Here is a 26,978-nt window from a genome sequence, read left to right as displayed (position 1 = left end):
CTACGCTGACGGGCAGTCGACGAACGCCGCGGACTGGTCGGTGGTCCTCACCTTGCAGAAGCGGCAGACATTGTCAATGCAGCCAACCCCGCCGTTCGCGCACGACGTGTCCGTGAAGATGTTGATGCCCGCAGCAGCGTCTCCATCCGACACAACCTGAGTGCACACTGCGTCGGAGGTCGGGGCGGCGGTGGTCGTTGCTGGCGTCGCAGTGGGGGCATCCGTTGGCGCGTCCGTGGGGGCATCGGTGGGAGCATCGGTCGGGGAAGCAGTCGGGGCTTCGGTGACAACCACAGCCGCCGTAGTGATAACGTTGGTTGAATATCCGGTGGACGCCGTGCAGTTCACGAACGCCGTCGACTGGATCGTGGTCAACACCTTGCAGAACCGGCACACGTTGTCGATGCAGCCGACACCTCCGTTCACGCACGAGGTGTCCGTGATGATGTTAATGCCGACCGATGCATCACCCGACGAGACAACCTTGGTGCACACGGGCTGATCGGTGGGGGCGTCGGTGGAGGCATCGGTCGGCGCATCGGTCGGCGCATCGGTCAGCGCATCGGTGACGGTGGGGGTATCCGTCGGAGCATCGGTAGGCGCATCCGTTGGGGCGTCGGTGGCAACCGTGCCGAGAATGACGCCGCAGTCCGTGAACGCCGCCGACTGGCTCGTGTACACGAGGCGGCAGTAGCGACACACGTCGCTGATGCAGCCGATGCCGCCAGTGGCGCAGGTCGTATCCGTGACGATGGTGATGCCGGCCAAGATGTCGCCCTCGGCTGCCACTTGCTGGCACGTGCTGCCCGAGGCTGGTGCTGCGGTCGGAGTGTCGGTCGGCGCGTCAGTAGGAGCATCGGTCGGTGCATCGGTAGGAGCATCAGTAGGCGCGTCCGTGGGAGCCTCCGTTACCGTGGCAGTGGCGGCGCCAGGAATGCTGCTACAATCCGTGAATGCTGCCGACTGCACCGTGGCTCGCACTCTGCAGAATCGGCACACGTTGTCGATACAACCGACACCGCCCGCGCTGCACGAGGCATCGCCAACAATGTCAATGCCGACCGCTGCGTCGCCGTCGGAAACCACAAGCGTGCATGCGGCATCGGTAGTCGCGGGTGCATTGGTACTTGACGCTGAGGCATCCGTAACAACCGCGATCGGTGCGGGGGTCGTGACTGTGCCGACCGTGACAAGAGTGGTCGCGTTGAAGTCCGCGCAGCCCAAGAATGCTGTCGACTGCGGCGTCTCCTGCACCTTGCAGAAACGGCAGTGGTCGCTGAAGCAACCGAGACCTCCGTACAAGCAGTCCGTGTCCACCACCGCAGCGATGCCGGCCGCTGCGTCTCCTTCGGAGATCTCGCAGGGCCCGGTGGTGACCACTAACGGTGCCATGGACGGGAAGTTGGCTCCGAACGACGAGCAACTCTCGAATTGCGTCGACTTGGGCGTGTCGATAAGCTTGCAGTAGCGGCAGTGGTCGTTGTAGCAGCCGAGACCGCCGTTGGCGCAACCGGAGTCATCGACGACACGGACACCGAAGCTCTTGTCGCCGTCGGAGACTTCGCACACGGTGGTAGCCGAGCCGTCCTGGGCCGTCGAGAGGGGCAGTGCGGCCAAGCTCAGCGCACAGAGGGCGACCGCCTGGACGTAGGCGCGGGTGGAAGCGCTGCGGGAGTACACCATGGTTGTAAGGGTGGGAGGTTGAGAGTAGCCGAAGCTGGGAGGGTTGGTTGCTGTGTGTCTGGCCGACGAAGCGAGTTGAGAAATGACTGGGATGTTTTCGAAGCAGGATCACGGAACCTTGGTCTGGTTTACATGGCAGCATCATCAACTTCCCATAAGTTTGGCGCATGAAGCGATGGCATCCGTAGTCCTAGGTGGAACATTGGGAGATACCGTTGGTCCAAAAATAGCAGGGAGAGCACGGACAACACACGATCTCATGCGTCTAGCTGCTGGGTATATGCGGTGCCAAGTTTGGCGATACATCTACTGTTGTAATTTCAGTGATGCAGTCGATGCTATTGTTGGTACTGTATCTGGCGAGAACATTCTCAAAGCATCAATGTCCCAACTTTCAATTTCGGTGCAACTGATAGCCAGAGCATACAAAGCAGTAATTTACTCGTGAGCCTCGAGTAAATTACAGCTTTGCGGGACCGCCAATTGTTCAGGAGTCTCTCACTGCTGAAGATGTCTTCAACTTGAGTATGCGACGTCACTTGACTACCCAGTGTTGCAAGCAGGAAGAACCCAATAGTTTCCATGGTGATATTCCTCTGCATTTCAGTGCAGAACATAACTTCCTCTGCGAACGTTAAACGTTCTGCGAGCAATCGTCACCAAGAACTATAACCTCGCGGGTTAAGTGAGTTTTCAAGCGCTACGGGCAAATAGCCTTCGTCTTTCACTCAACTGTGTTCATCGCAACATTGGCGGGCATATACACCGGAATCCAGCAGGTCGCAGATCCCAAGTCACTAACCAAGTACGTGCCCTGTGTGGACGTATCAAAGCTCAACAGCAACGCCGACTTGCGTATGCATCCACCATCGCCGCAGGGCCAGCCAGGCGTGCGCTAACAACCGCAGACCCCCCACCCTTGTACTTGCGCGACTACTTACGCGACGTCATAGCATTCCCAGTAAGGGCAGCATGCAACGCAGACCAAAGCACGAAGGCTAACAGATACACTCTTTCTGAATAACTATTTATACGCATTAGAATAAATGTAGCTCAAGAACTACATGAATTGACATGCAGCGATATTTTGCACACGAATGTACGAGTGTGCAACAGTAAAAAGGTCGGCGCGAAGGAAACTCCACCGAGGAAGTTGGCAACTTCCGAAAACCTGCAACCCGATACATGAAGTTGGAGTAGTCGGCGAAGCTTCTCTGGGATGTTGCTATCAAAAAGGGAATCGGGATAATGGCAAAGATAGCATGCTGCCGCCTACCACAAGCGAAGCACTGTAGTGGCGACTACAAGGTTCGGACCGTGACTCCGCCTCGGACAGAAACATCCCAGTCATTTCTCAACTCGCTTCGTCGGCCAGACACACAGCAACCAACCCTCCCAGCTTCGGCTACTCTCAACCTCCCACCCTTACAACCATGGTGTACTCCCGCAGCGCTTCCACCCGCGCCTACGTCCAGGCGGTCGCCCTCTGTGCGCTGAGCTTGGCCGCACTGCCCCTCTCGACGGCCCAGGACGGCTCGGCTACCACCGTGTGCGAAGTCTCCGACGGCGACAAGAGCTTCGGTGTCCGTGTCGTCGATGACTCCGGTTGCGCCAACGGCGGTCTCGGCTGCTACAACGACCACTGCCGCTACTGCAAGCTTATCGACACGCCCAAGTCGACGCAATTCGAGAGTTGCTCGTCGTTCGGAGCCAACTTCCCGTCCATGGCACCGTTAGTGGTCACCACCGGGCCCTGCGAGATCTCCGAAGGAGACGCAGCGGCCGGCATCGCTGCGGTGGTGGACACGGACTGCTTGTACGGAGGTCTCGGTTGCTTCAGCGACCACTGCCGTTTCTGCAAGGTGCAGGAGACGCCGCAGTCGACAGCATTCTTGGGCTGCGCGGACTTCAACGCGACCACTCTTGTCACGGTCGGCACAGTCGCGACCCCCGCACCGATCGCGGTTGTTACGGATGCCTCAGCGTCAAGTACCAATGCACCCGCGACTACCGATGCCGCATGCACGCTTGTGGTTTCCGACGGCGACGCAGCGGCCGGCATTGACATTGTTGGCGATGCCTCGTGCAGCGCGGGCGGTGTCGGTTGTATCGACAACGTGTGCCGATTCTGCAGAGTGCGAGCCACGGTGCAGTCGGCAGCATTCACGGATTGTAGCAGCATTCCTGGCGCCGCCACTGCCACGGTAACGGAGGCTCCCACGGACGCGCCTACTGATGCTCCTACCGATGCACCGACCGATGCTCCTACTGACGCGCCGACCGACACTCCGACCGCAGCACCAGCCTCGGGCAGCACGTGCCAGCAAGTGGCAGCCGAGGGCGACATCTTGGCCGGCATCACCATCGTCACGGATACGACCTGCGCCACTGGCGGCATCGGCTGCATCAGCGACGTGTGTCGCTACTGCCGCCTCGTGTACACGAGCCAGTCGGCGGCGTTCACGGACTGCGGCGTCATTCTCGGCACGGTTGCCACCGACGCCCCAACGGATGCGCCTACCGATGCTCCGACGGATACCCCCACCGTCACCGATGCGCTGACCGATGCGCCGACCGATGCGCCGACCGATGCCTCCACCGACGCCCCCACCGATCAGCCCGTGTGCACCAAGGTTGTCTCGTCGGGTGATGCATCGGTCGGCATTAACATCATCACGGACACCTCGTGCGTGAACGGAGGTGTCGGCTGCATCGACAACGTGTGCCGGTTCTGCAAGGTGTTGACCACGATCCAGTCGACGGCGTTCGTGAACTGCACGGCGTCCACCGGATATTCAACCAACGTTATCACTACGGCGGCTGTGGTTGTCACCGAAGCCCCGACTGCTTCCCCGACCGATGCTCCCACCGATGCCCCCACGGACGCGCCAACGGATGCCCCCACTGCGACGCCAGCAACGACCACCGCCGCCCCGACCTCCGACGCAGTGTGCACTCAGGTTGTGTCGGATGGAGACGCTGCTGCGGGCATCAACATCTTCACGGACACGTCGTGCGCGAACGGCGGGGTTGGCTGCATTGACAATGTCTGCCGCTTCTGCAAGGTGAGGACCACCGACCAGTCCGCGGCGTTCGTCGACTGCCCGTCAGCGTAGGCGCCATATCCGGCGGGGAATTGTTCGTACGTACGTACGGTAGCATTTGCAGTACGCACTAAACCATAGTTATCGAACGAACCAGCCTCTCCGTGGTTCGCTATAATGCATACACGCATGACCCCATTGATATTGCTTTGACAAAAAACTTCTCGAGAGCTTCAACATCCTGCGTCACGCAGCTATCAGTAGATTTGCGATTTATCAAGCGGTTGGCATAGGTCTCGACGGTCGTCGGCTTTGTAGTATGGGTAGAAGCGAGCATGCTATCATAATAATTCTGCTGTTATGAGCTTGGATCTCATGCATCAGTCATCTGTAGGGCCAGAAAAAAACTAAGAGCCAACGTTCAGGCTGAAACTACTCCTACCTACCTATTTCGTGACCAACTGTATGACGGTTTATCTCTACGAACAAGGAACCGAGGAAACCACATGCCCTCTTTGTCGAAAAATATAGAGATGTGCGCGAATCGACGAGTACAAGACCGATAAGATACCGTGACTTGCTGCAACAAGCACTACATGCAGAAAATCCTTGTCCTATAATAGTGGGTTTGACAGCACACACGCAGTGGAGTACACAAGCTAGTATGGAATTGAAGAGCTCTGTGGTAACGTGGCATAAGTGCTTATAAAAACTTTACGATCAAGAGGGACACGCCAAAGCTGATCCTATGGTACCGTTTGTTCGTTCTTTAAAATATTAAAATATCGTGGTCGCAGAGATACCATCAAACCACTGCTCCATCCAGTGGAACCACCTCGCCTCTAGACTCCGACCACCGACAACCATGGTGTACTCTCTTAGCGCTTAGACCCGTGTCTACATCAAGTTCATCGCTCTTGGAGCCATTATCGTGGCGGCTCTGCTTTCGTCCACAGCTCAGCACGAAACTTCCTCCAGCACTTGTTCAAGAGGCGACCAGAGTTTTGGCATTCGAGCCGCCGACGATTCCAGATGCTCCGAGGGCGGGCTGAGCTGCTACAGTGACCACTGCTGCTACTGCAAGATCCTCGACACACCCAAGTCGACGCAGTTCGAAAACTGTACTGCACTCGGCGCAGACATCCCCACCATGGCGCCGCAGGTGGTCTCCACGGGCCCCTGCGAAGTCTCCGAAGATGACGCAGCAGTTGGTATCGCAGCCGTAGTCGACGCGGACTGCCTATATGGTGGTCTTGGTTGCTTCAGCGATCACTGCAGATTTTGCAAACTGGAGGAGACGGAGAAAGCGGCTGCATTCCTGAACTGCACGTCTGTAGATTCTGTCGAATAAGTGAGCTGCGACGCCGATGTCAGCGGGCGGTGACGACCATCTCATGCGCGAGGGCCTTGGGCTGCCCGGTATAAATCTGAGCTCGATGGCTCTTCGCGACGGCTGCAGCCTCCCGTCGCTTTGGAAATGCTCAGCGCTTTGCGTCTTCGAGCAAGCCTGCTCCTGCCTTGATTGCACTCGCAGGGATTCGAAGGCGGCCACGTCAGCGGTTTTTTCTCAGCCAACCGGGCAGGTCTTTGCGATTAATTGCGGCGCGAGAGAGCTGGGCCCGACTGTCGATTGCCAGGATTGCTCGCGTCCAGCTTGACATGCAACGCGCCAGTTTTCTGCTTGGGTCGCGTACGTGGTTTTTCTGCAGAAAAACGCGCCCATCCACCTACTTATTCCGGACCATACTAAAACCGTCCCAAGCCCCTTCCACGTCCCGTTAAAATATGTGCATGTGACATCAACGCGTCGACGCTGAAAGTGGGTCGGGTCGGGTTCAAGCCCACCAGCCCATTCGAATACAAGCATCCAGTCATCCACGCGGGTTTCCGAGTCACCAACTCGTCGCGACCCGCCACATGGCGCCGCGTATCTTACCCGCGCCGCAAAGCTTCACCTCGTTTGACCTCATTATCCATTTTCCTCGCGTCCTCGCAAGTGGCCCCCTACCTCCCAAACTTTATCTACAATGGCCCGCACGTACCTCATCGGTGGCAACTGGAAGTGCAACGGCACGGTGCAGTCCGTGAAGGACCTGTGCGCGCTGCTGAACAAGGTGGAGATCTCCTCGGACAACGTGGAGGTGGTGGTGGCGCCCCCCGCGCTGCACATCGACCTGGCCAAGTCGCTGCTGCAGAAGAAGATCGCTGTGAGCGCGCAGAACGTGAGCCTCACGGGCCTGGGCGCCTACACGGGCGAGATCGCGGCCGAGCAGCTGCTGGACTTCGGCCTCGAGTGGACCATCACGGGCCACTCGGAGCGCCGCGCCTACTACAGCGAGAGCGACGACGTGGTGGCCCAGAAGACCAAGCGCGCGCTGGACCTGGGGCTCAAGGTCATCTTCTGCATCGGCGAGTCGCTCGAGCAGCGCCAGGCCAACAAGACGCTGGACGTGCTCATCCGCCAGACGCAGGCGCTGGCCAGCATCGTGAGCGAGGCCGACTGGAAGCGCATCGTGATCGCGTACGAGCCCGTGTGGGCCATCGGCACGGGCGTCGTGGCCACGCCCGCGCAGGCGCAGGAGGCCCACAAGGACCTGCGCGCCTGGATCGCCGACAAGGTGTCCCCCGACGTGGCCGAGAGCGTGCGCATCATCTACGGCGGCTCCGTCAAGGGCGACAACTGCGAGGAGCTCATCGCGCTCAACGACGTGGACGGCTTCCTCGTGGGCGGCGCCGCGCTCAAGCCCGAGTTCGAGAAGATCATCAAGAGCGCCTTCTAAGCGGCCGCAGCTCTCTAGGAGCTTGGGCGGACAGCAGCCTGTTGAGTTAATAGCACACAATAAAAAAACTTCAGAAACACAACGGCGCCCTGGTTGCGGGGCACTGGAACCTGAGATTTTGGTGACGCTGTCGAGCATCATGGAGATTTGCACGCCGTGAACGTTTACCCTCGGACCGATTTCCGTCGAGTCATTGCGCCCCATCGTGGTGGCCCCGGAACGCAGCTCATCCTTCATCGCCGCTGTCCTGCACTCTACAGCATCCAAAGACCCTCTTCCAGCAACTTCATCCGTTGCCATTGCACTACTTCGATGAGCCCATGTTCTGAAGCAACCACCGCAGCGCTTCCAAATGGCCACTGCTGGCAGCCGCACTACGTGCAATTGCATCGTGATATTACGCCCAACAAACTTGCTGCCTGGATTGGACTAGGTATCTTATTCCATATCTCTATGCATTCTCTAATGCTGGGGAGTGAAGCAAAGCAACATGCTACAGGAGATCACAATCGCCCTTCGACAACATCGTGCATTTTGTCCGGATACTTGAAGCTGAGTGGGCTATTCAACTTGGATAATCCAAGAATGGGATGCTGCAGGCAGTGCGTGGTGCGGTTTTGGAGAGAAAAACCCCATCGCATTGATGCTGACCGAACGAGAGAGCCCAGTGGGTCGAGGCTTGTCCTTCTTCCGAGAAGAAGGCTCTGACGTGGCACGCCAAATTCCACCCATGCACGCTGATTTATTGGAAATTTTCGACGATATCTGTAATGCCGATGGATCACTGCAGGCCTCGGAAGATACAGATTTTTATTGTAGGGCTCTTGGTAATAACCGTGACAGAAGCAATAATAGTATATTGATCCATATATCTATTATTGTGTAGGCTGGCCCTGTACATTATCCTGTTCGATGATGTCCTTGGCCGATGCAGCTGGAACTTGTCATTCCGTTAGCTGTATCTCCTTGCTCATCGCCGCAGCCACAGTGTGTCGGGTCCATTCGCCTTGAGGAGCATCACCATCTCAAAATTCATCGGCAGCAAGCTACTGCGGTGCGGGATCACTCCAATCTTGGCATGAGAAAAAAGGCGCTCGCACCTGTTCTTGGTGGGCGAAATTTTATATATTTAAGACGTTTCGTGATGTCCTCGTGATTGACCGAAACAGAGTGGGTGCTGCGCTCTGATTGGACTGTGACTCAACTCACTATACTACTGTATTGCATACTAAAGCAAAGACGTTTAGAAAAGTGTGCTGGCATTTTCAAGTATTGTCAAGACTTGCAATAATAGGCGAATGAAGATAACTTCAATAATAAGTAATTGTTGAAGACCCCTACACTATATATGGAATATGGTATTGTATTTTCCGAGGCCTGGACCAAAAACAACGCTACCAAACTGCTAGTGGCCATGGTTAATCGTGAGCGCATTGGCGATTGCGTGGAGATGCTGGAGTACTCCAAGGAGCACAGAATCGCTCCCAGACCGCTCGCTTACACCGCCGTGTTCAGGACGCGGAGGGGGACGGTCTACTGCTGCAATTATGACCTGAATGCTGCATAGCGGCATGTTCTTGAGCGCGCGGCAATGCGCTCTGGCTTTGAATATCGCAATGAAGCTGAAAAACCACGAAATAGTGAGCAGCATCATTGACCACATGCAGAAGAACGCCAGGTACATCAGCACCGAGGACTACGAAAGGATCACGAGCAGCTTTGGACGTGCTGACGAGTGGACGGCGACAATTCAAACGCTATCCAAAGTAGTGAGCGATCGCTGGTGGGAGTTCAACAGCAGATAGTCATAATGCTTGCAGCAAATGAGTTTCCGCAGTAATATGAGCTAGGGTACTTACAGGGAGCGCGGTAAGAGCGCACTGTATCACATCTATTGTTTGGTTTAACGAAAGATTCCACGGAAAGCAGTGTACCACGCACTAGCTACAAGAACTTTGTGTCGACCCACCACTCGGACGCGTAGTTCTCACCGAGAGTCTGCGTGATGGGATAAGGAGCACTAAGTTGTCCGCTGAAAGGCGCTCGCTGAGCCGTAGCTGCACCGGGTCCGCTGTTGTTGAACTCCTTGAAGAAGATGTTGGCCGTGCTGGACGTGCTGTCCCAAGTGGCCCAGCCCTTTGGGTTCACGACGTCGCTGATCTCGCTGTTCTGGAAAACGACGCGGGAGTACGGACGCCACGGGCGACCCAGGTAGGTCGATCCGGTGCCGCTGGAGCCAAACACGCGAGCGCGGTTGAAGATGTACTCGGACAGGTTGGAGCTGTTGCCATTGCCGTTGGCGGTGATGTAGCCCTTTCCAACGCTCTCAAGATCGCAGGACTCGAACCACGCCTTGGCCTCAAGACCGAAGATGAAGTCCACAGCGCCAGCGATGTACGACCGGGCGTAAAGCTCGTGGCCCCTGTGGGCACACAGCGTATCCTGGTAACCTAAAAAAACTCGTTAGCAAGTGACAACAATGACAACCTCAAGTTCAAAACAAAAACAAACAAACAAACCTGTCATGTTGCAGCCATAGAAACCGTAGTTGGTGTCGTTGAGGTATACCGCAACCGCCTGACCGCCTTGCTGGATGTTGCCGGCCGTGTTGGCGATGTTGAAGTTGTATACCTTGATGTTACGGCCGCGGAGACCGAGCGTCGTGGCGAGGTAATTGCGCTCGTCCGTGATCTCGGGAGGGATGTCTTTGTTCGCCTTGGCCTGGGTGATGGTCACCTGGTTGTCAGCGTACGACAGCGTGTTGCACGTGTAGCCCTGCAGCACGAGCGGACCGTTGAGCGGCGGGACGAACACTTGCTCATGGTACACACCCGGGAGCACGAAGATGGTGTGCTCAGCCGTGTCGTTGACCACTTTCGCCACCGCTTGCGACACGGTCGGGAAGCTGCCGCTGTATTTGCCGGTCGTGTCGACCACGAGAGCTCCCGCAGGGGGCACGGTGCGGGCGTTGGGGCCGCTGCATGCAACGTCGGTGGCGCCGAAAGCGCTCGCAGCCAGACCAGCGAGCGCCACAAGAGGCAACGCAAAGGAGCGCATGGTCCGTTGACTTGAGGTGGGTGGGGTGAAGAGCACAACCCAAAGTGTGCTTGTGTAAAGCAAGCAGCTTGCATGCGCAGGACATTGTAAGACGCGCGCGATCATGGTGTTGTGAGAACGACATGTCGTGGTCCAGACAGCTGTGACGATAAGAAGAGATACAGGTGCTGCTGTGTCATCACAGTCTTAAAGCCCAAGTGGTACAGTACATACAACGAAGCAGCGCGCTAGAGCCAGAAACCTTCTGTGAAATCAGAAGGCAATTTGGTGCTTACAGTAACGAGCAGGTGATCCAGTTTGACAAATGTTTTACAGATTACGTGATCAATGTTTGGACGACAAATTCGGTATGGTACATCATGCCAGTAAGCACTGTACATACCGTAAGGAATAGGATAGGTAATATACATGGGCAGGCCTCGCAAAATCAGGTAGTGTGTGAAAAGAAAGTTTAAAATGCCTAATTCTATTTTTTCTAAATACCTAATTCCGGACATGCCTGAAACCACCCCACCTCGCAGTCTATTCGCATCGCTGCCTGTGCATTCCACCTTTCGGCGCTCTCCACCTCTTAGCACGAATGGAGAAGACAATAGGATCAAGGCGAGGGTCTAAGAAGGGTGCTCGTGGAGACCAACAGACCGCACCACAGCCTAAAGTCACTGGTGCAAACCGCTGTGTCAACACTGTCCTTGTGCAAACTAAAGTCACCCCTCTGCAGCATCGACAAAAATGGATCCCCAAATATGAGGCTGAGCTTGGCCTTCAGCCTTTGAGTTCAAGTGTTATTGATGGTGAAATTACTGATGTGGACTGCGAGGGCAATTACAGGTTACTGTTCGCATTCGTCGCTGGAGTGGCGGCGATATCGCCCAGCACTCACTCAGTTGAGAGTGAGTTCAGCGTCATGAAGCAAGTCAAGAACCCGCAGAGAACTACTCTAACCAACTATGCAATGGAAGGCCAACTCCAGTCGCTGCAGTACTTCTTTTTGTTCGATCTAGCTGAACGCGTCGCTAGGAGTGCACGTAGCTAATTCACTTGAATAAAGTATACCACCTGAATGCCTAACTCGGATTGTGAGCCATCTGTTTCGAATTACAATTCACTTGAATAAAGTATATCACCTGGATGGCTAATTTGGATTTTGAGCCATTTGTATTGAACTACCTAATCAGACTTTTCCAAAATGCCTAATCGAGGTCAAATTAGGTGGGTAGGTATTTCTGCCGAATTTTGAGAGGCCTGTACATGGGTCTTCCTCTTATACTAGTACCGACTAACCTTTGTTATCACCTTCCATTTGTTATGGCTTACAGCAGTGATATAGCCAATCAGAGCTTGCGCGGGAAAGACCTCCGTGCACCCTTTGTTATTGCATACTACTCCGGCTCAAAATTGATGTCCCATTGTTGTAGAACACATGCGCGTTTTGTCAATATTTCGTCTTTTGCAGCGCGGTTTGGCAAATACGACGCGCGCGGCGCGTTCTCACGGTTTGAACCGTGTGCTTATTTACTCAGCACGGTTAGTTTTGACAGCAGAGTGACGAAATGAATGGCCACGGAGGTGATTTAAGAGCTGGGACAGGGCGGCAGATCGCAGATGTCGCCCTTCCTCCTCAAACCAAGCGTCCAGCTCCGCCCATTCTCCTACTTTCCCAGTCCAATGGAGGTTTCAAGCACGCCGCGAAAACGGGAGCTCACTTTGATGAGCTCATTGATGCCGTTACAGCAGCGTACTGGGAGCTACCGCCATCGACAATAATGCCGCGTTCTTAAGCCTGCAGGGGTCGATGGACTTGTGCATTCAGGATACAGGAGGCAACACGTTCAAGCCTCCTCACCGAAGCTTCAGCGGGAGGGAAGACTGCCTCTGAGCCTTCAGTGCTCCCCCAAAACAGCCGTAATTATGTCGCAGCATTACAGGGAGCAGACTACTCACCATAGTTAAATCAAATACAGTTTGAGGACATCATTTTCGAGACAAAAAAAAGGTGGGATGGGACATCAATTTTGAGACGGAGCTCGAACTGTATGTTTCGGAGCCCATTTTGCCATCCGATGGCTCGCACGCAGCGCCGACGCCCAAAAGGACGCCGTCGTAAGACGAAGACGCACACTGTTTCATCCTTCCCCGCGTCACAAAGGTCTTCGCCCATTTTGTTGTTTACAATGATATCGAGAAGATTGTCAACCGCTTCAGTCCTGAGCTGCCAGTGGCTAAATTGGACGAAGTGCTCAGTGCAGGATATCTAGATACCGGTAAGGCTGTAGGTGCTTTCAGCCTGGACGATATTTTGACGTAGTGTTCCGGGGTGTACCTGAGCTTAACATTGAATAGACTCTATTTGAATCCTCCATGCATTCAATCGTACGGTTCAGATAGACAGGACATCAAATATCTGGTCTACCTATGTATGTTGGTACACCAAAGTGTACTAGTATGTGATACCACGATATCTACCGACTAACCTTTGTTATCACATACACTTCAGTAAACCGACACGGTCGGGAAGCTGCCGCTGTATTTGCTGGTCGTGTCGACCACGTGTAAGCTGCTTGCTTTACACAAGCACACTTTGGGTTGTGCTCTTCACCCCACCCACCTCAAGTCAACGGACCATGCGCTCCTTTGCGTTGCCTCTTGTGGCGCTCGCTGGTCTGGCTGCGAGCGCTTTCGGCGCCACCGACGTTGCATGCAGCGGCCCCAACGCCCGCACCGTGCCCCCTGCGGGAGCTCTCGTCCAGGACATTGTAAGACGCGCGCGATCATGGTGTTGTGAGAACGACATGTCGTGGTCCAGACAGCTGTGACGATAAGAAGAGATACAGGTGCTGCTGTGTCATCACAGTCTTAAAGCCCAAGTGGTATAGTACATACAACGAAGCAGCGCGCTAGAGCCAGAAACCTTCTGTGAAATCAGAAGGCAATTTGGTGCTTACAGTAACGAGCAAGGTGATCCAGTTTGACAAATGTTTTACAGATTACGTTGATCAATGTTTGGACACATCACGCCAGTAAGCACTGAACATAAGGAATAGGATAGGTAATAGACATGGGTTCCAGTCGACCTTCCTAGTACCATATTAACGGATTTCACCGAATAGTACCCTGGTCATTATTTACTAAACCGTGCTAATGCGCGGAGAAGCTCTGGATTCTATCATGAAGTAAGTTCTGCTTCTTAGCTACACAGCCTCTCTACTTCTCCTAGTGCATCTTGAAGTGTTGTAGGAAATCCAGTTAGTCGTTCTGTTAGATAAGAGTTCTTTCATCGTCTTAACTGGGGTCATCTCGATATAAAATGACGTCTTTTGTGGGTTAGGACACGTTGGGTGGGCAAAGGACCAAGAATCATTCGATCAACCGTGAGTCCTTGACATTTGTCGTTTGTTGGTTGAGTACTTCGACTGCGAGTAGTGCTGTGACAATAGATTATCTATTTGTAGTGCGGCTGCCTGGCAAGTAACTTGAACCCCTCATGAAGTTAACGCTAAATGACTACAAGCAACATCCAGATTGTCTTGTCACGCGAATGTCGCCCCTAAAAGACTCAGGCAACACGCACTGGATAATATACTATCCGCCCATGTATAAAACCTGACAGGCTCGTCTCGATACATTATTCTTTTGTCATCTTATAAGTGATTCAGGGATCTGTGTTCATATAGGGACTAGTACGCGCACTTGTATCGCCCAGACTACTCTGGATAAAATCCAGAGAACTTTTGCCACAATATGCAATCACATTTGGGAGGGGGGCTTCTGAACTGTGTAGGTTTACTAAAAATGCGGTAAGTGTCTTGATGAGAGGTACTCGTAAAGAAATAATTCCAACTCGACAAAGAATACTTGTTCATATTCACTCTATAAGCACTGCAGATAAAATCCCCCGCTACAAATGTATCGGGTTAGAATGTGTTATATCTCAATATTGACTGTGCTACAATACTCCAAATATCGTGTATATTATCTCGTCGAGCGTTTAACGAGCTCCAGACATGATTATCCCATGTCCCGTGACCGGGCATACCGACTCCGTGTCAGGCCGTGTGCCGGACTCGCACGTCGGCCAAGCGATGGCTACATCCTGTGAGGGGTACCGATTGTAGGGTACCCCGACTCACGACCGGACCAAGTGATCGGCGCGTGGCCCCAGTGGGATCCTGGGAGGTCCGTGAACGTCTCCCTCCCGCCAAGGACAGGTGTCGAAGTGCGAAACGATGGAAATGAACGTGTACTCGGAAGGGTTGTCACTCCCGAGGACGGAGGACACTACAGCGGCCTCCGAGGAGCCTTAAGGAGAGGTGTCAACCTTAGGATCGAGGGCGGCCAGGCCGGCCCTCGACTTGTATTGATCAGTCGTGAATCTTCCCTGTCTAACTGACAACTGATAACAAGAAGCTTTTGTATATTTTACTTAAGTTTCTCTGTTGTCTACCTGTCTAGTTCGTCGACACCCTATCGCCCTCGACCCCGTGTGAGCTCCTATCTCATCAACAGTCCCAGCGTACCCGACCCTGACGGTGGAGGTACACGAAACTCACGCTGCCTTCACCATTGTCGAACAGTGCCCAGATCGAGGGACCAGCCCAGATTGCCGAAGTGACGGGCTGCTCTAGTTGGGACGCCCTCGCCTTCGCATTCGAGTCACTTGATAACCTCTTGTTTGTTGGCGAGTGGGATCGCCGACGGCTTGCTTAACATTCTGTAAAAACCATTGTGATAGGAATAGCGGCAGCGACGCGAGTGCCACTGGTCCGGTGCATCGGTGGCTGAAAAAAAAGCTCGCACCTCTGCTATTCGTTCAATACCAACAGTTCCATCGGGTTTATATTTTGTGTAGGGCTTTTATTTTCTGATCCAAATTTTAAAACGTGACCGGGTTTCTATTTTGTGAAGTGTTTGTAATTGTAAAATCCGTTAGTACCTAGGTAGAGCACCAATGCCTTCGTGATGGTGTCATCACGAAGGCATTGGTGGTGGTTGAAGGCGAAAGTGCGAGCTGTGGCGAGCTTTTCGTGCGGTGCAGCTCGAAAGGGAACTGGGCGATATGTAATAGTCAAAGTTATCGTAATACAGCTTCAATCAATAACGGTTTTCTATCCTGATATTATTGAAGTATCCGGATAAAGAGGGTAATGATGGCACGCGAACATGTCGCAGATTTCGCGCGCCAGGATAATATCCTGACGATACTCGCCGCCCAGCTTTGCCGTGCTACGAGTCGAGCGAGGGCCAGGAGTACCAGACAGCGCAAGACACTAGCTGACCGGATTGCAGGCTATTGCCATCGCCATCACGGGCGACAGACCCGTAGGCCGAGGAAGATCGCTGCTGCTTGGTTCGCCTTCAACTTCGTCTTCAACTTGCCCAGCGAATCGGATGCGACTGTAGCCATCTCGCGCACAGAAAAAAAACAAGTTGCTTTTGTCGCAGCGCGCAGGAAGATCCGACATGAGAATCCTGGGATTTCGTCCCAGCCATTAGTAGTCGCATAGACAGCAAGTACTGTGGTATAGCTGGATGATCAGTGCGATCGGCCTATTCTGGGACAGCAACCCAGCTCGATTAACCCGCTCCTTCCCGTTGCGCCCCATTGCAGACCAAGACGATGGACCGACTGGAGCGTCTGCAGCGCATGCTGCTGCCGAGTATCAAGACCGACCAGCCTACTTGCACGTTCGACGTGGAGGAATTGCGTGGCCTCGTGTTCAGGGGGATCTCAGAGACTGACATCTCTCCTCGAGGCCCAGCAAGCAGTAGCGGTAAAGCTGGTACGGACACGGCGTCGGACGTCCTCCGGCCGCTGACGTGGCGCCTGCTGCTTGGTGTGGTCAAGGGAGATCCGCGCGAGTGGCCCGACCAGCTGCGGTGTCGTCGAGATGACTACCACATGTGGAAGCGCGACTTGGTAGGCGGCACCGCCTCTCAGCGCGGGAGTGGGGCCGCTCGAACAGAGGCCGAGCACCACAGCGACATTTCCCTCATGAAAGAGATTGAAAAGGTAGGATAAACCTTGTCGATGTGTCATTTACCTCGTTGATAACCTGGTGCTGACCATATGACGGCAGGACGTGTTTCGGACGCGCAGCGAGCTGCCGCTCTTCTCGGGTGGGGGTATCGTGCAACAGCAGATGCTCTACGTCCTCTTCGTGTTTTCCAGGATACACTCAGACATTGGATACATTCAAGGCATGAACGAGGTCCTTGCGCCGATAATCTACGTATGTAGCTGCAACCCCGTCACGGTTTCGGCGTCCGAAGTGGAAGCCGACGCGTATCTCCTGTTCGCAGCAGTCATGGCGTCGCTGCAGGTGCTCTACACTCGAACCCCGGAAAACCCGCTCAGCGGCGCCGATCTGCAGATGACGCGCCTCGCAAAGCTACTGCGGCAGCACGACGCCGCTCTGTGGCAGCACCTGGTGCGTTCAACAACCAGCTCACTCTTGAACCCGCGATGCTAACTTCCGTAGCTTTCGCCGAACAGAACTCCGTGGGCTCACCTCGGACCTGTACAGCTTCCGGTGGTACATGACGCTGTTGGCGCGCGCGTTCCCCATGCCCGACACGCTCCGCGTCTGGGACGCACTACTCGCCGACCCGAAGCGCTTCAGCTTCCTGCACTACGTCAACTGCGCCCTCGTCCGCTCCCAGCGCAGTTTTCTGCTGCTGCACGGCTTCACCACTGGCCTCAAGCGGCTGCAAAATCTGCAGTCCTCCGACGCCAACCTCGACATCCGCCAACTTCTGCTCTCCGCAGAGGAGATGCGCCAGCTCGATCGAAACCTCGACCAAGCCGCGAAAATCTGCTGAAAAGATATCGGCAACGGATTCCGAAATCAGCGGCTTCGAGACTTGATAGTCGGCGAAACCGCATCGGGCGCCCGAAATTAGGCCATGTAGCAATAATCGATACCTCGTCGAATCGAATCGTCAGAAATTAGAGCCGAAATTATCCTAAGGCGAATGGCTCATCTTTGAAAATTGATAGTTGGCGAAACCGCATCAGGCGCCCGAAATTAGGAATTAGCAAATGGCTCGGTTTCGAAACTCGAAATCTAAATTCCCGAAAATCAGAAATCCGAAAACAACCCATCCTGCAAGAACGCATACCCAGTCTTCCAAACAGGCGGACACAAGATCGCGCGAAAGATCTTTCTGGATCCGGGAGAAACTGTATTGCATACTCCCGCCAATATACAAGTTTGTGAGTAGTGCGGAAAGTTTTCTCTTATGTACCGGTTTGTAAACAAACTGGTACATAAAATCCAGATAATCTGAAATAATCATCTCGAAATAAATTACGGATAAAATACCGGTGGATAGTCCAATACTTAACCTCAGTGGAGCTATCAAGTAAAGTACCTCTCGTAACTCCAAGGAGTTTACTCGGGCAACAACAGTTCTCTATTGTACGATCAGTGCATGTCAAGATGTGCATGGGAAGAAAGTGATCAAACGGAGTGCTTAATGAAATCCACGAAAAATGTTTGTATTTAACTCATCAAGAGCAGCGATCTGCTTAGACGTGGCTCTCCTCCTCCGGCACGTGGAACCACTCCTCGTCCTCGTATTTGAACTTCTGCTGGCGGAAACGCGAGGACTTGAGGAAGTAGCCGACGAAGAGGCCCGAGACGGAGCCAATACCCACGGACGTCGCGATGGCGAGGAGCTGGTAGCCACCCTGCTCGTTAGCTGAACGATAGGCGCGCGCGGAGTAGACACTCGTCAAGCTGTCGCCGTAGTATGAGTCGGACGCGGTGAAAGTGATGATGGCGCCGGCGAGCCCACCGACCACACCGGGCATTCCGTGCAGGTTGAGGATGCCGCAGGTGTCGGACATACGAATGGCGCGCTCCAGACGAGGAGTCACGAAGCTGAAGCCCAGCACAGACGCGATGCCAACAACCAGGCCGACGGTGATCGCCGCAGCTGGACTGATGGCGAGGTTGCAGCTCGTGCCCATGGCAACACCGCCCGCGAGAGTGGCATTCTGGACGTGCACCATGTCGAACTTCTTGGTGTGGCTGAAGACCTTGGTCGCAGCGAAAGCCGACGCGCAAGATGCCGCGATACTCAGCACGGTGGTCATGACGGCGCGCTCCTTCTGGAAGCCGTCGCTGCTCACGAGCGCCGCGTTGAACGACGGCCAGTACATCCACAGGAAGAGCGTGCCGATCATGGCAAACACGTCCGAGTGGTATCGAGACGTATTGTGCACCTGCTGGTCGTTCGTCGGCACTCCCAGCTGAATCGTCACCGCGAGGCCGAAGAAGGCGCCGAACGTGTGAATGACCATCGAGCCACCGGCGTCGGTGACGCTGAACTGCTCGTACACCAGGTACTCGTTGATGGCGTAGAAGATGACTTCGAGGAAGGTCATCCAGACCAGCTGAGTGGGGGTGGTCTTGCCCAGAACAGCGCCAAAGCTGATGAGCACTGCACCGGCGGCAAAGTCGCCGTTGATCATGGTCGGGATGTCGAGGATCTTGGTGTGGTACTCGTCAGCGAAGATCTGGTGGGCCATGGTCACCATGATGACACCCCACTGCAGCGACAGGACGCCGATGAGGAAGTTGAGGGAAACGGCGCTCATGCTGTACTTGCGCAGGAAGGTCATCAAGAAGCCGAAACCGATGTAGATCATGACGTGGACGTCCATGTACATGGGGTAGTAGCTGAGCGAGCTGCTCGTGGACTCGGCGTCGCTGTTGTCGGGGCTGGGCATGTCGAATTTGAGCGCGAAGAAGATGAGGCATACCGCCTCGAAGAGCACGAGCGACAGAGCGAAGCATTTCTCCTGCGTCGGCGGGCTCTGGCCACCGGGCGTAGAGGCCATGTTGTAGTCACCGTCGTCCTGTGTGCTGGCCATCGACGTCCAAACCTTGCTGGCGTAGGCTGAAAGTCGAGAGAACATGACGCGTGACCCTTGTTAAAGCTGGCTGGTGGAGGCTCGACAGCGCAAATTGAAGAATGACACAGGGGCAACGAGGGCTCCACGTACCGTTGAGGGTACGTGGGCCATCCGAAGGGAGGCTTGCAGTAGGGAATCGCCTATTTAACGGAAGGTCAAGTTGAACTTGAGCGATTGATTGGAGGAACGCCAAGCATCTGGATCGGTTTTTGCATGGGATATACACCAGCTGGAACCAACCAACAAGAGCCAAAACGAGACGAGGCAAAAACGTTGCATTGTTTGTCCAGGTGTGGTCCATGAGACATGGCTCAGCACGCGCGTGCACGACGTTTGCCGGACAACGACTCGTTCCCAGCTTCCCACGCTCGGATTTATGATGACTCGTTTCCGGTGCGTTGGCCAGATAAGCACACGTTTAAAATACATTGTAACGTTTGCCGGGCAAGCGACTCCTTTCCCGGCTTCCCACGCTCGGATTTATGATGACTCGTTTCCGGTGCATTGGCCAGATAGGCACACGTTTAACAATACATTGTTTGCCGGGCAGGTACACAATCGTTTCTGGGCTCCCAGGTTTGGCTTACGACGCCTCGTTCTAGTGTTTTATTGGGCGCAGACTCCTGCACAGTTTCCCGCGCATGGGTATATTTTAATAGTGATGGCTTGTTCCGGTGCTTTCACACACGGTTGCAGTCAGAACTGTCCGGTGCGTAGCCACGACGTAATGTTGAATTTCTGAAAGTGTGCTCGAACGCCATCATCGCTGAAACCTCCTCGGGCCGAGCGCCCCGAGTCGAGCCTCGAGATTTACGAACGTATCTTCCGTTTGAAGTTCATGTAGGTTGAAGATTTCGAATGACTGGGGCCTTTACGCCAAGGAACAGCTGCAAAAATGGTGTATGTATGGAGAAACCACCTGCAGACTGTATGGCTACATACCCAGATTTGAAAGCCCTAGCATACCGTATGCTGCATACGTAGATCTATTTAACTTCTCTGTGTACTGTACCGGTACGTGAAAAGCAGTTGACAAATGAACTGAACAGACCGCGCTGTACGAACCATCGAGTGAATTGTCCGATCCTGCGCCACTTGCTCGCGTGCTTGTTCTTTCCGCACTTTTCGAACACCATCCCTCTCTTGATCTGATTATTTCGGTTGTCCGCCGTGCAAGCTGCGGGGCAACATCGATCGCTGAAATCCTTGCCATGGACTTTCACGAGTGGATGAGGATTGCCGAGTTTAGCTTGTCGATTATCAGCATTCATGCAGCGGAATATTTATATTGTGCAATGACCAGGTGACGGCATGAGCAATTCGTCTTGCGCCTCGACACCCCGGATTCATCTCTGACGAAGATGTGGCGCGCATGAAGCGCTGGTGAAAGGCAGCGTTATTGCGTCATACTCATCCAGGAGTGACGCACGCTTGAGCTTGTTTCCCACAACTCTTGTCTCAAACGCAATATTGAACCCATTCAAAATGAATCTTTTCCTGTCCACAAGCACAAAATATCTTGTTCATACAGTACTGATCACCTTGTGAGGCATACACATGCCGACGGTGTATGATGGGCCACCATTTTAGCAATTGAGCCAGGAGGTCCGCTCTAAATTTTAATAATGTGGTTACTGTTAGAGCAAAATGATCATGAACTTCAAGGTAGAACTATTCAAATGGCTCGTTCACAAGGCAAACAATCGTAGTAACAAAAGCGGGAGTTCAAGAGATCATTGCTTAAAAATGTGTGTGGAATTGCAGTGCACGTACGCAAACAAAAAATAAATGCATCGGACGCAAGTATACTCACAAGATGTGGTTTTTGGTGCTTTCCAGCAGTTCCCCTTGAAGCATAGCCAGTCTGTTCATGACCTCGGGTAGTTGTCGTCCAGCCATGCAACGATTTTATGATCCGTACCAAATTGGCGACAACTCGCAATAAAATATGGTGTGATAATTTGTGCGAAGTGCGCGTGCAAAAAGAGTAGCACCTCGAACATGTTTTCAGTGTTTCCTGGAATATTTGTTGTCGAAGGCGTAAAAGCAGGGAAGCGTGCATGCAACCAATCCAAAACGTCAAGATGGCCGTGCTGGAGAGTGCCATAGATTGCCACGGGATTGCAGCCTTCAGATCGGTTTGCATACAGCCATTTTAGTATGTCCAAATGACCTTCACGGCCAGCTCCGTCCATCGCTTTCTTGGTGCACCCTTCATTCCGGTTGGTATGAAGCCATTTCACTATCTTCAAATGGCCATTCCTCGCAGCTCCGTCCATCGCAGCTTGAGTGCATCCTTCTTCTCGGTTAAAGTGGAGCCACTTTACCACCTCAAAGTGGCCCCTGGACGCAGCATCATCCATCGCCTTAGTCGTGCAGCCTTCTGATCGATTTTGATGCAGCCATTGCACCATTTCCAAGTGACCGCAACATGCAGCTCGATCCATTGCATCCTTCGTGACCTTCTGGGGGTGGTTAGCCAATAGCCACTTGAACATATCCACACGCCCAGTTCCACCAGCGAAGTCCATCACATTACGAGAGCGGGACCACCACGCGGCGGCTTGGCTACCTTGGTTGTCTTCGTTTTCGGTGAGATCAATCGTTCCCGATGAGCCAAGCTCGTGGAAAAGTTTCAAAATCTCGAAACGCCTGCACCTCGTGGTAATAATGACGACCATGTCACCCGGCTGGCCAAAATAAGGATACGGAATGTTTTCGACCAGCCACTTTACGGTCTTGTAGCGATCATCTCGAATTGCTATGTTCAACTCTCTGGAATATTCCTCGATAACACGAGGGCCATTGATCTCGTTAGCCCCTCCTTGTTCATAAAGGTATCCCATGATCTCGGGTTGGCCATGTTGACCAGCCAAACGGATAAGGAACGAGTACTTCTGGTGTGGTATCATATTTCTGCGAAGTTCCTGGCCCAGCGGATGATCCATCAGCCACCGCAGCATTTCCAAGTAGCCACTCTCGCACGCGGTTGTAATGGCACTCCACCACGAGTGCAAGCAAAGCGAGTTGTGTTCACACGAGGGTGAGTGCAGCAGCACAATCTGCTGCATGAGATCCAACCTGCCGAGGTGTGCCAAACTCTCGATAGCCTCATTTGCATTCCCGATATCCCGCTGTATGTACCCACAGTCCAGCATCCACTCGATCATCTTCAGCCCCGAGCACGACGCGTAGTCCAGCACACATCTGCCCGGGGGCATCAGGAACTCGGCCAGCTCCACATCTCCATATCTCAGCGCAGACTTAATTTCCTGCTCTCTGTCTCGCTCGTTCTCGTCGTCCGGCATGTTTTCGTGCAGCCAGCGGACGACATCCGTGTGCTTGCTGCTCAAGGCGCAGCTCATCACACGGCTCCCCCAGTGAACAGCATTGCCGTCTCCGCTCTGGCTCTCAGCCTTAACCCCGCCTCCGCTTGGCTCCACTTTTCTCTTCTTTTTAGCGTCACCACTAGCCCCTTCACGACTGGCGTCGTGGGCCAGTAGGAGCTGCAGAATGGGCAGGTTCCCCTTGCTCGCAGCAGTTTCTGCCACGTGACTGGGCACCTCGCAGCCCGAGAAATGGGTACCCAGCCACTGGACCATCGCTAGATCGTCGCGGTGGGCCGCCACTTGCATTGACTTGGCAAATTGGTGGCGGTAGTAGTGCGGATCCGAGCGCAAGAAGCTGTGGAGCGACCATCTCGGCGGCCTGAGACTGGCGGACGTGCAGCTGGCGTCCCAGATCCACTGCAGCAGCGCCAAGGAGCCCAGCGAGCAGGCCTGCGACAGCGACAGGTACGGGGACGGCCCCAGGAAGCTGCAGATGCTGCGTCCGAGCTGCTGCAGCGCGTCTCCGTCGCGCTGGTGCCGCAGCACGAAGTCGACGGTGGTCAACGGGCTCGACATCTTCAACTACGTAGAACTATTTCTTAGTTGTGTAGGACTATATTTTAGTCTGCTGAACTAAAATTGATTCATGGGTACATCGACGTTGAAGTGTGCAAATTTAGCCGTTTCTTACTTATGTGGGACTATAATTTAGTTTCTTGAGCTAAAAATGAATCATGGATACATCGAAGTTGAAGTGGAGTGCCGTTGTATATTTATGGACTGCTTGCATTTAGCTGCTTCACTGCTGTCGACTACTACTGTAGCTGTAGTATAATACCATTGTCAGTACGGTTGAGTAGTGACGTCAGCATGGGAGGCCAAGTCTCGCTGCTGCAGGCTGCGGCGAAGGGGAACGTCGGCAAGGTCAAGGCTGCGCTGGAAAAGGGCCAAGTAGTCGACACGAAAGACGAGAATGGGTGGACGCCGCTGCTGTTTGCTGCACGCGAAGGTCACGAGGGGGTCGTGCGTCTCCTTCTTCACTATGACGCGAACCCGGACTTGGCTGGGAAGACTGGCTGGACGCCGTTGATGTGGGCTGCCGACGCCGGGCACGAGACCGTCTTGCAGATTCTGCTCGACCGCAAAGCCAAGGTCAATCTCCAGAACGCGGCGGGCGCTACTGCTTTGAGCCTCGCAGCCCAAAAAGGTCGCTTGAAATGCGTGCGACTGCTGTTGAACAGAGGCGCACTGGTGGATCAGGCTGATGGGGACGGGTGGACTCCGCTCATGAACGCAGCGCGGATGGGGTATGTCGATGTGGCTCACCTACTGCTCGAGAGCAAGGCAGACGTCGGAGCAATGGGCACACAGGGGAAGACAGCACTGGAAGTGGCCGAGACGGAGGGGAACGACGACATCGTCCAAATGTTGCAGAGGTACATGGTTTCGCACAAGCCTAGCGTTGGCTCGATATCTCTACTCGATGCTGTGCTGCATGGCGATGTTGGCGCAGTGAAAAATGTGTTCGCCAACGGAGAGGCCACGAAGAATCGAGATGGAGACGGCAACACACCGCTTCATCTCGCCGCCAGCGACGGACATCTCGATATCGTACGCCTTTTAATTTCACATGGAGCGGCGGTCGATGTTGTGAACGCACGGAAACAGACACCGTTGTGCATTGCCGCAAAGGACGGTCGTCACGAGATTGTTCGTGCCTTACTTGATGCTGGGGCCCCAGTCGACCTCGCTGATGAAAGTCACCGGACGCCTTTGTATTATGCTGCTACAGGTGGCCACGTGGATATCGTCCGGTTCCTCCTAACTCACGGCTCTGACGTTGATGCCCAAGATGAAACCGGCCGTTCGCCGCTCGGCACTGCTGCAGCTAAAGGTGACCTAGCTGTTGTGCGCATCTTGCTAAATAGTGGAGCTACTGTGGATCTCGCAGACGAAGAGTGCTTAACGCCTTTACGACTAGCAGTTCAGTCAGGACACAGGGATGTCACGCGTCTTTTGATTGAGCGCAAGGCGGATGTTGATAGCCAAGACACCAGTGGAATGACTCCCTTGCATGCTACATCAACGACAGGCGCTGTCGCGTTAGCGCGCGTTCTCCTAGACAACGGCGCTGCCATTGATTTGGCCGATAAACAAGGAATGACGGCGCTTTTTCATGCTGCTGCTGAAGGTCAGGCAGATTTAGTTCGGGTTCTTCTAGAGCGCAGTGCAGACTCCAGCAAAACCGATTCGAAGGGCTTGACAGCTTCGCAACACGCAAAGCAAAATGGGCACACAGCGGTTATTGCGCTTATTCAAAATCATGAATACACTAGTCAAACTGCTTTATTGAGGGCGGCAAAGCTGGGCGATATGGAAGCAGTTCACACTGCACTGGATAAAGATATGGCAATCGATGTTCGAGACGAGATCGGAAACACGCCACTGCTACTGGCAGCCAATGAAGGACATAGTGAGGTCGTTCGACTGCTCCTCGACCACAAAGCGGACGTTAATGCAAGCTCAAACGACGGTAGAACGGCTCTGATCATTGCTGCTCAGCATGGCCGAACTGTGATAGCCCAACAGCTTCTAGATTGTGGCGCTGAAGTGGACGTGTTTGACGCAGTCGGAGTGTCTCCACTGCTACTCGCAGCCGAAGGAGAGAATACCAAGCTGCTGCATATTCTGCTGAAGCGAAAAGCTAGCATTGACGCCTGTAATGCGGGAGGAAAAACAGCATTAATCCAAACCGTGCTGCGACACCAATGCGAAGCCGCCCGAGTACTGCTCGGAAAAGGTGCAGACGTGAACGTTGCCGATGAAAAAGGAAACACCCCACTGTTGCTTGCTTGCTCGCTTGGATTTGACGATATGGTGAAGCTGTTTACCGAACGCGGCGCTAAAGTTGACCAAGCTGATAAGAATGATGTCACCCCGCTAATCGAGGCTGCTTGTCGAGGGAATGATTTAATCGTGCGCATGCTGCTTCACCTCAAGGCAAGCGTCAATGATAAAGACGCCGATGGGCGAACGGCTTTAATTGCTGCTGTCAAGGGCCGAAACGTAGCTGTCGCCGACACTTTGATAAACGCTTCGGCAGCGCTTAATGTGACTGACAAAAGTGGAATGACTGCATTGATGTGGGCATCAACGTTAGGCCAGGTGGCTGTCGCGCGAATTCTTCTTGAACACAATGCGCATAGTGAGGTGAAAAATGCCGAAGGTCGAACTGCACTTGATATCGCGAAAACTCAAGGATGCCACGATATTGTTAAGCTTTTAGAGAAAAGGGGCCCTTCGCTGCTGGAAGTCGCGGCTAAAGGAAGCTTGGAAGATGTAAAAGCAGTTATGTCAACAGTGAAGGACATTAATCTCCGGGACGAAGACGGATGCACTGCCCTAATGTTGGCAGCTAAGTTCAACACCAACGAAGATGTGATTCGGTACCTCCTCGAGCAACACGCCGACGTTGACGCACAAAACACTGGTGGAGAAACAGCCCTTACACACGCGATATCTTTTGATCGTATTGAAGCGGTTTCCTTGTTACTAGACCACGGTGCTTCGATTGAGCTAGCAGACAACAGAAACCGAACCCCGTTGACTTCGGCTGCCACGAGAGGGTGTGAAGAAATTGTACGTCTGCTTCTCGACCGAAATGCTAACGTTGCAGCGGTAGACTCGGGTGGATGGACACCAATTCTGTCGGCCGCATTCTTTGGCTACTGCGAGGCGATCGCGCTTCTTCTTGATCACGACGCCGATATCGAGTATGTAAATCCAATCAATGGAGAGACGCCTTTGCTGTACGCTGCAGGACACGGGAAGGAGCAAGTGGTGGGGCTTCTTCTTGATCGCAAAGCTAGCATAGATGCGCGCAACAAATGGGGTGAGACGCCACTCCGCCTAGCAGTGGATGGAAATCACTCTCAGGTGGTATCGTTACTTCTCGAACGTGGTGCCGCAATTGACCTCGCAGATAGTGATGGATGTACTCCGTTGATGCAGGCTGCGCTCCTTGGACTTGAGAGTATGACCCATCTTCTGCTGGAGTGGAAGGCGGATGTAAATACGAAAGACGATAGCGGGAAAACAGTTTTGATCGCTGCCACGGAAAAAGGATTCTGCGATATCGTGAGGATGCTGGTGCAATACGGCGCGA

General features: G+C 53.9%; 7 protein-coding genes across 8 annotated transcripts; 4 read left to right on the top strand and 3 right to left on the bottom strand.

The window, feature by feature from the left end:
• IUM83_16554 (uncharacterized protein) lies at nt 1-1,683 on the bottom strand (the record flags this gene model as incomplete). The annotated part of the gene is made up of 1 exon (XM_067941443.1): nt 1-1,683. One exon carries the CDS (start codon nt 1,681-1,683, stop codon nt 1-3), a length of 1,683 nt encoding a protein of 560 aa, XP_067783240.1.
• Nucleotides 1,684-3,575: 1,892 nt separating this feature from the next.
• Nucleotides 3,576-4,799, top strand: IUM83_16553 (uncharacterized protein; the record flags this gene model as incomplete). Its single annotated transcript, XM_067941442.1, has 1 exon — nt 3,576-4,799. One exon carries the CDS (start codon nt 3,576-3,578, stop codon nt 4,797-4,799), a length of 1,224 nt encoding a protein of 407 aa, XP_067783220.1.
• Nucleotides 4,800-6,754: 1,955 nt separating this feature from the next.
• On the top strand, nt 6,755-7,507 carry IUM83_16552 (triose-phosphate isomerase; the record flags this gene model as incomplete). The annotated part of the gene is made up of 1 exon (XM_067941441.1): nt 6,755-7,507. One exon carries the CDS (start codon nt 6,755-6,757, stop codon nt 7,505-7,507), a length of 753 nt encoding a protein of 250 aa, XP_067783221.1.
• Nucleotides 7,508-9,451: 1,944 nt separating this feature from the next.
• On the bottom strand, nt 9,452-10,564 carry IUM83_16551 (Pectin methylesterase; the record flags this gene model as incomplete). The annotated part of the gene is made up of 2 exons (XM_067941440.1): nt 9,452-9,957; nt 10,027-10,564. The coding sequence occupies 2 exons, from the start codon at nt 10,562-10,564 to the stop codon at nt 9,452-9,454; spliced, it is 1,044 nt and encodes a 347-aa protein (XP_067783278.1).
• Nucleotides 10,565-16,181: 5,617 nt separating this feature from the next.
• IUM83_16550 (TBC1 domain family member 13 protein) lies at nt 16,182-17,383 on the top strand (the record flags this gene model as incomplete). The annotated part of the gene is made up of 3 exons (XM_067941439.1): nt 16,182-16,574; nt 16,642-16,996; nt 17,058-17,383. 3 exons carry the CDS (start codon nt 16,182-16,184, stop codon nt 17,381-17,383), a joined length of 1,074 nt encoding a protein of 357 aa, XP_067783222.1.
• A 709-nt stretch (nt 17,384-18,092) lies between these two features.
• On the bottom strand, nt 18,093-23,389 carry IUM83_16549 (the record flags this gene model as incomplete). 2 transcript variants are annotated; one of them, XM_067941437.1, is made up of 3 exons in its annotated part: nt 18,950-18,962; nt 19,072-19,468; nt 22,633-23,389. In XM_067941437.1, 3 exons carry the CDS (start codon nt 23,387-23,389, stop codon nt 18,950-18,952), a joined length of 1,167 nt encoding a protein of 388 aa, XP_067783292.1. The 2 variants fall into 2 exon arrangements, with proteins under 2 accessions (XP_067783291.1, XP_067783292.1); XM_067941438.1 differs by having other exon boundaries at nt 18,093-19,468.
• A 294-nt stretch (nt 23,390-23,683) lies between these two features.
• IUM83_16548 (kinase D-interacting substrate of 220 kDa-like) lies at nt 23,684-24,638 on the top strand (the record flags this gene model as incomplete). Its single annotated transcript, XM_067941436.1, has 2 exons — nt 23,684-24,424; nt 24,606-24,638. The coding sequence occupies 2 exons, from the start codon at nt 23,684-23,686 to the stop codon at nt 24,636-24,638; spliced, it is 774 nt and encodes a 257-aa protein (XP_067783290.1).
• Nucleotides 24,639-26,978: the final 2,340 nt, after the last annotated feature.

Source organism: Phytophthora cinnamomi (assembly GCF_018691715.1).
Source record: "Phytophthora cinnamomi strain GKB4 chromosome Unknown Contig100, whole genome shotgun sequence".
In the NCBI taxonomy this organism is placed as follows: domain Eukaryota; phylum Oomycota; class Peronosporomycetes; order Peronosporales; family Peronosporaceae; genus Phytophthora; species Phytophthora cinnamomi.
This window is presented reverse-complemented; position numbering and strand designations above follow the sequence as displayed.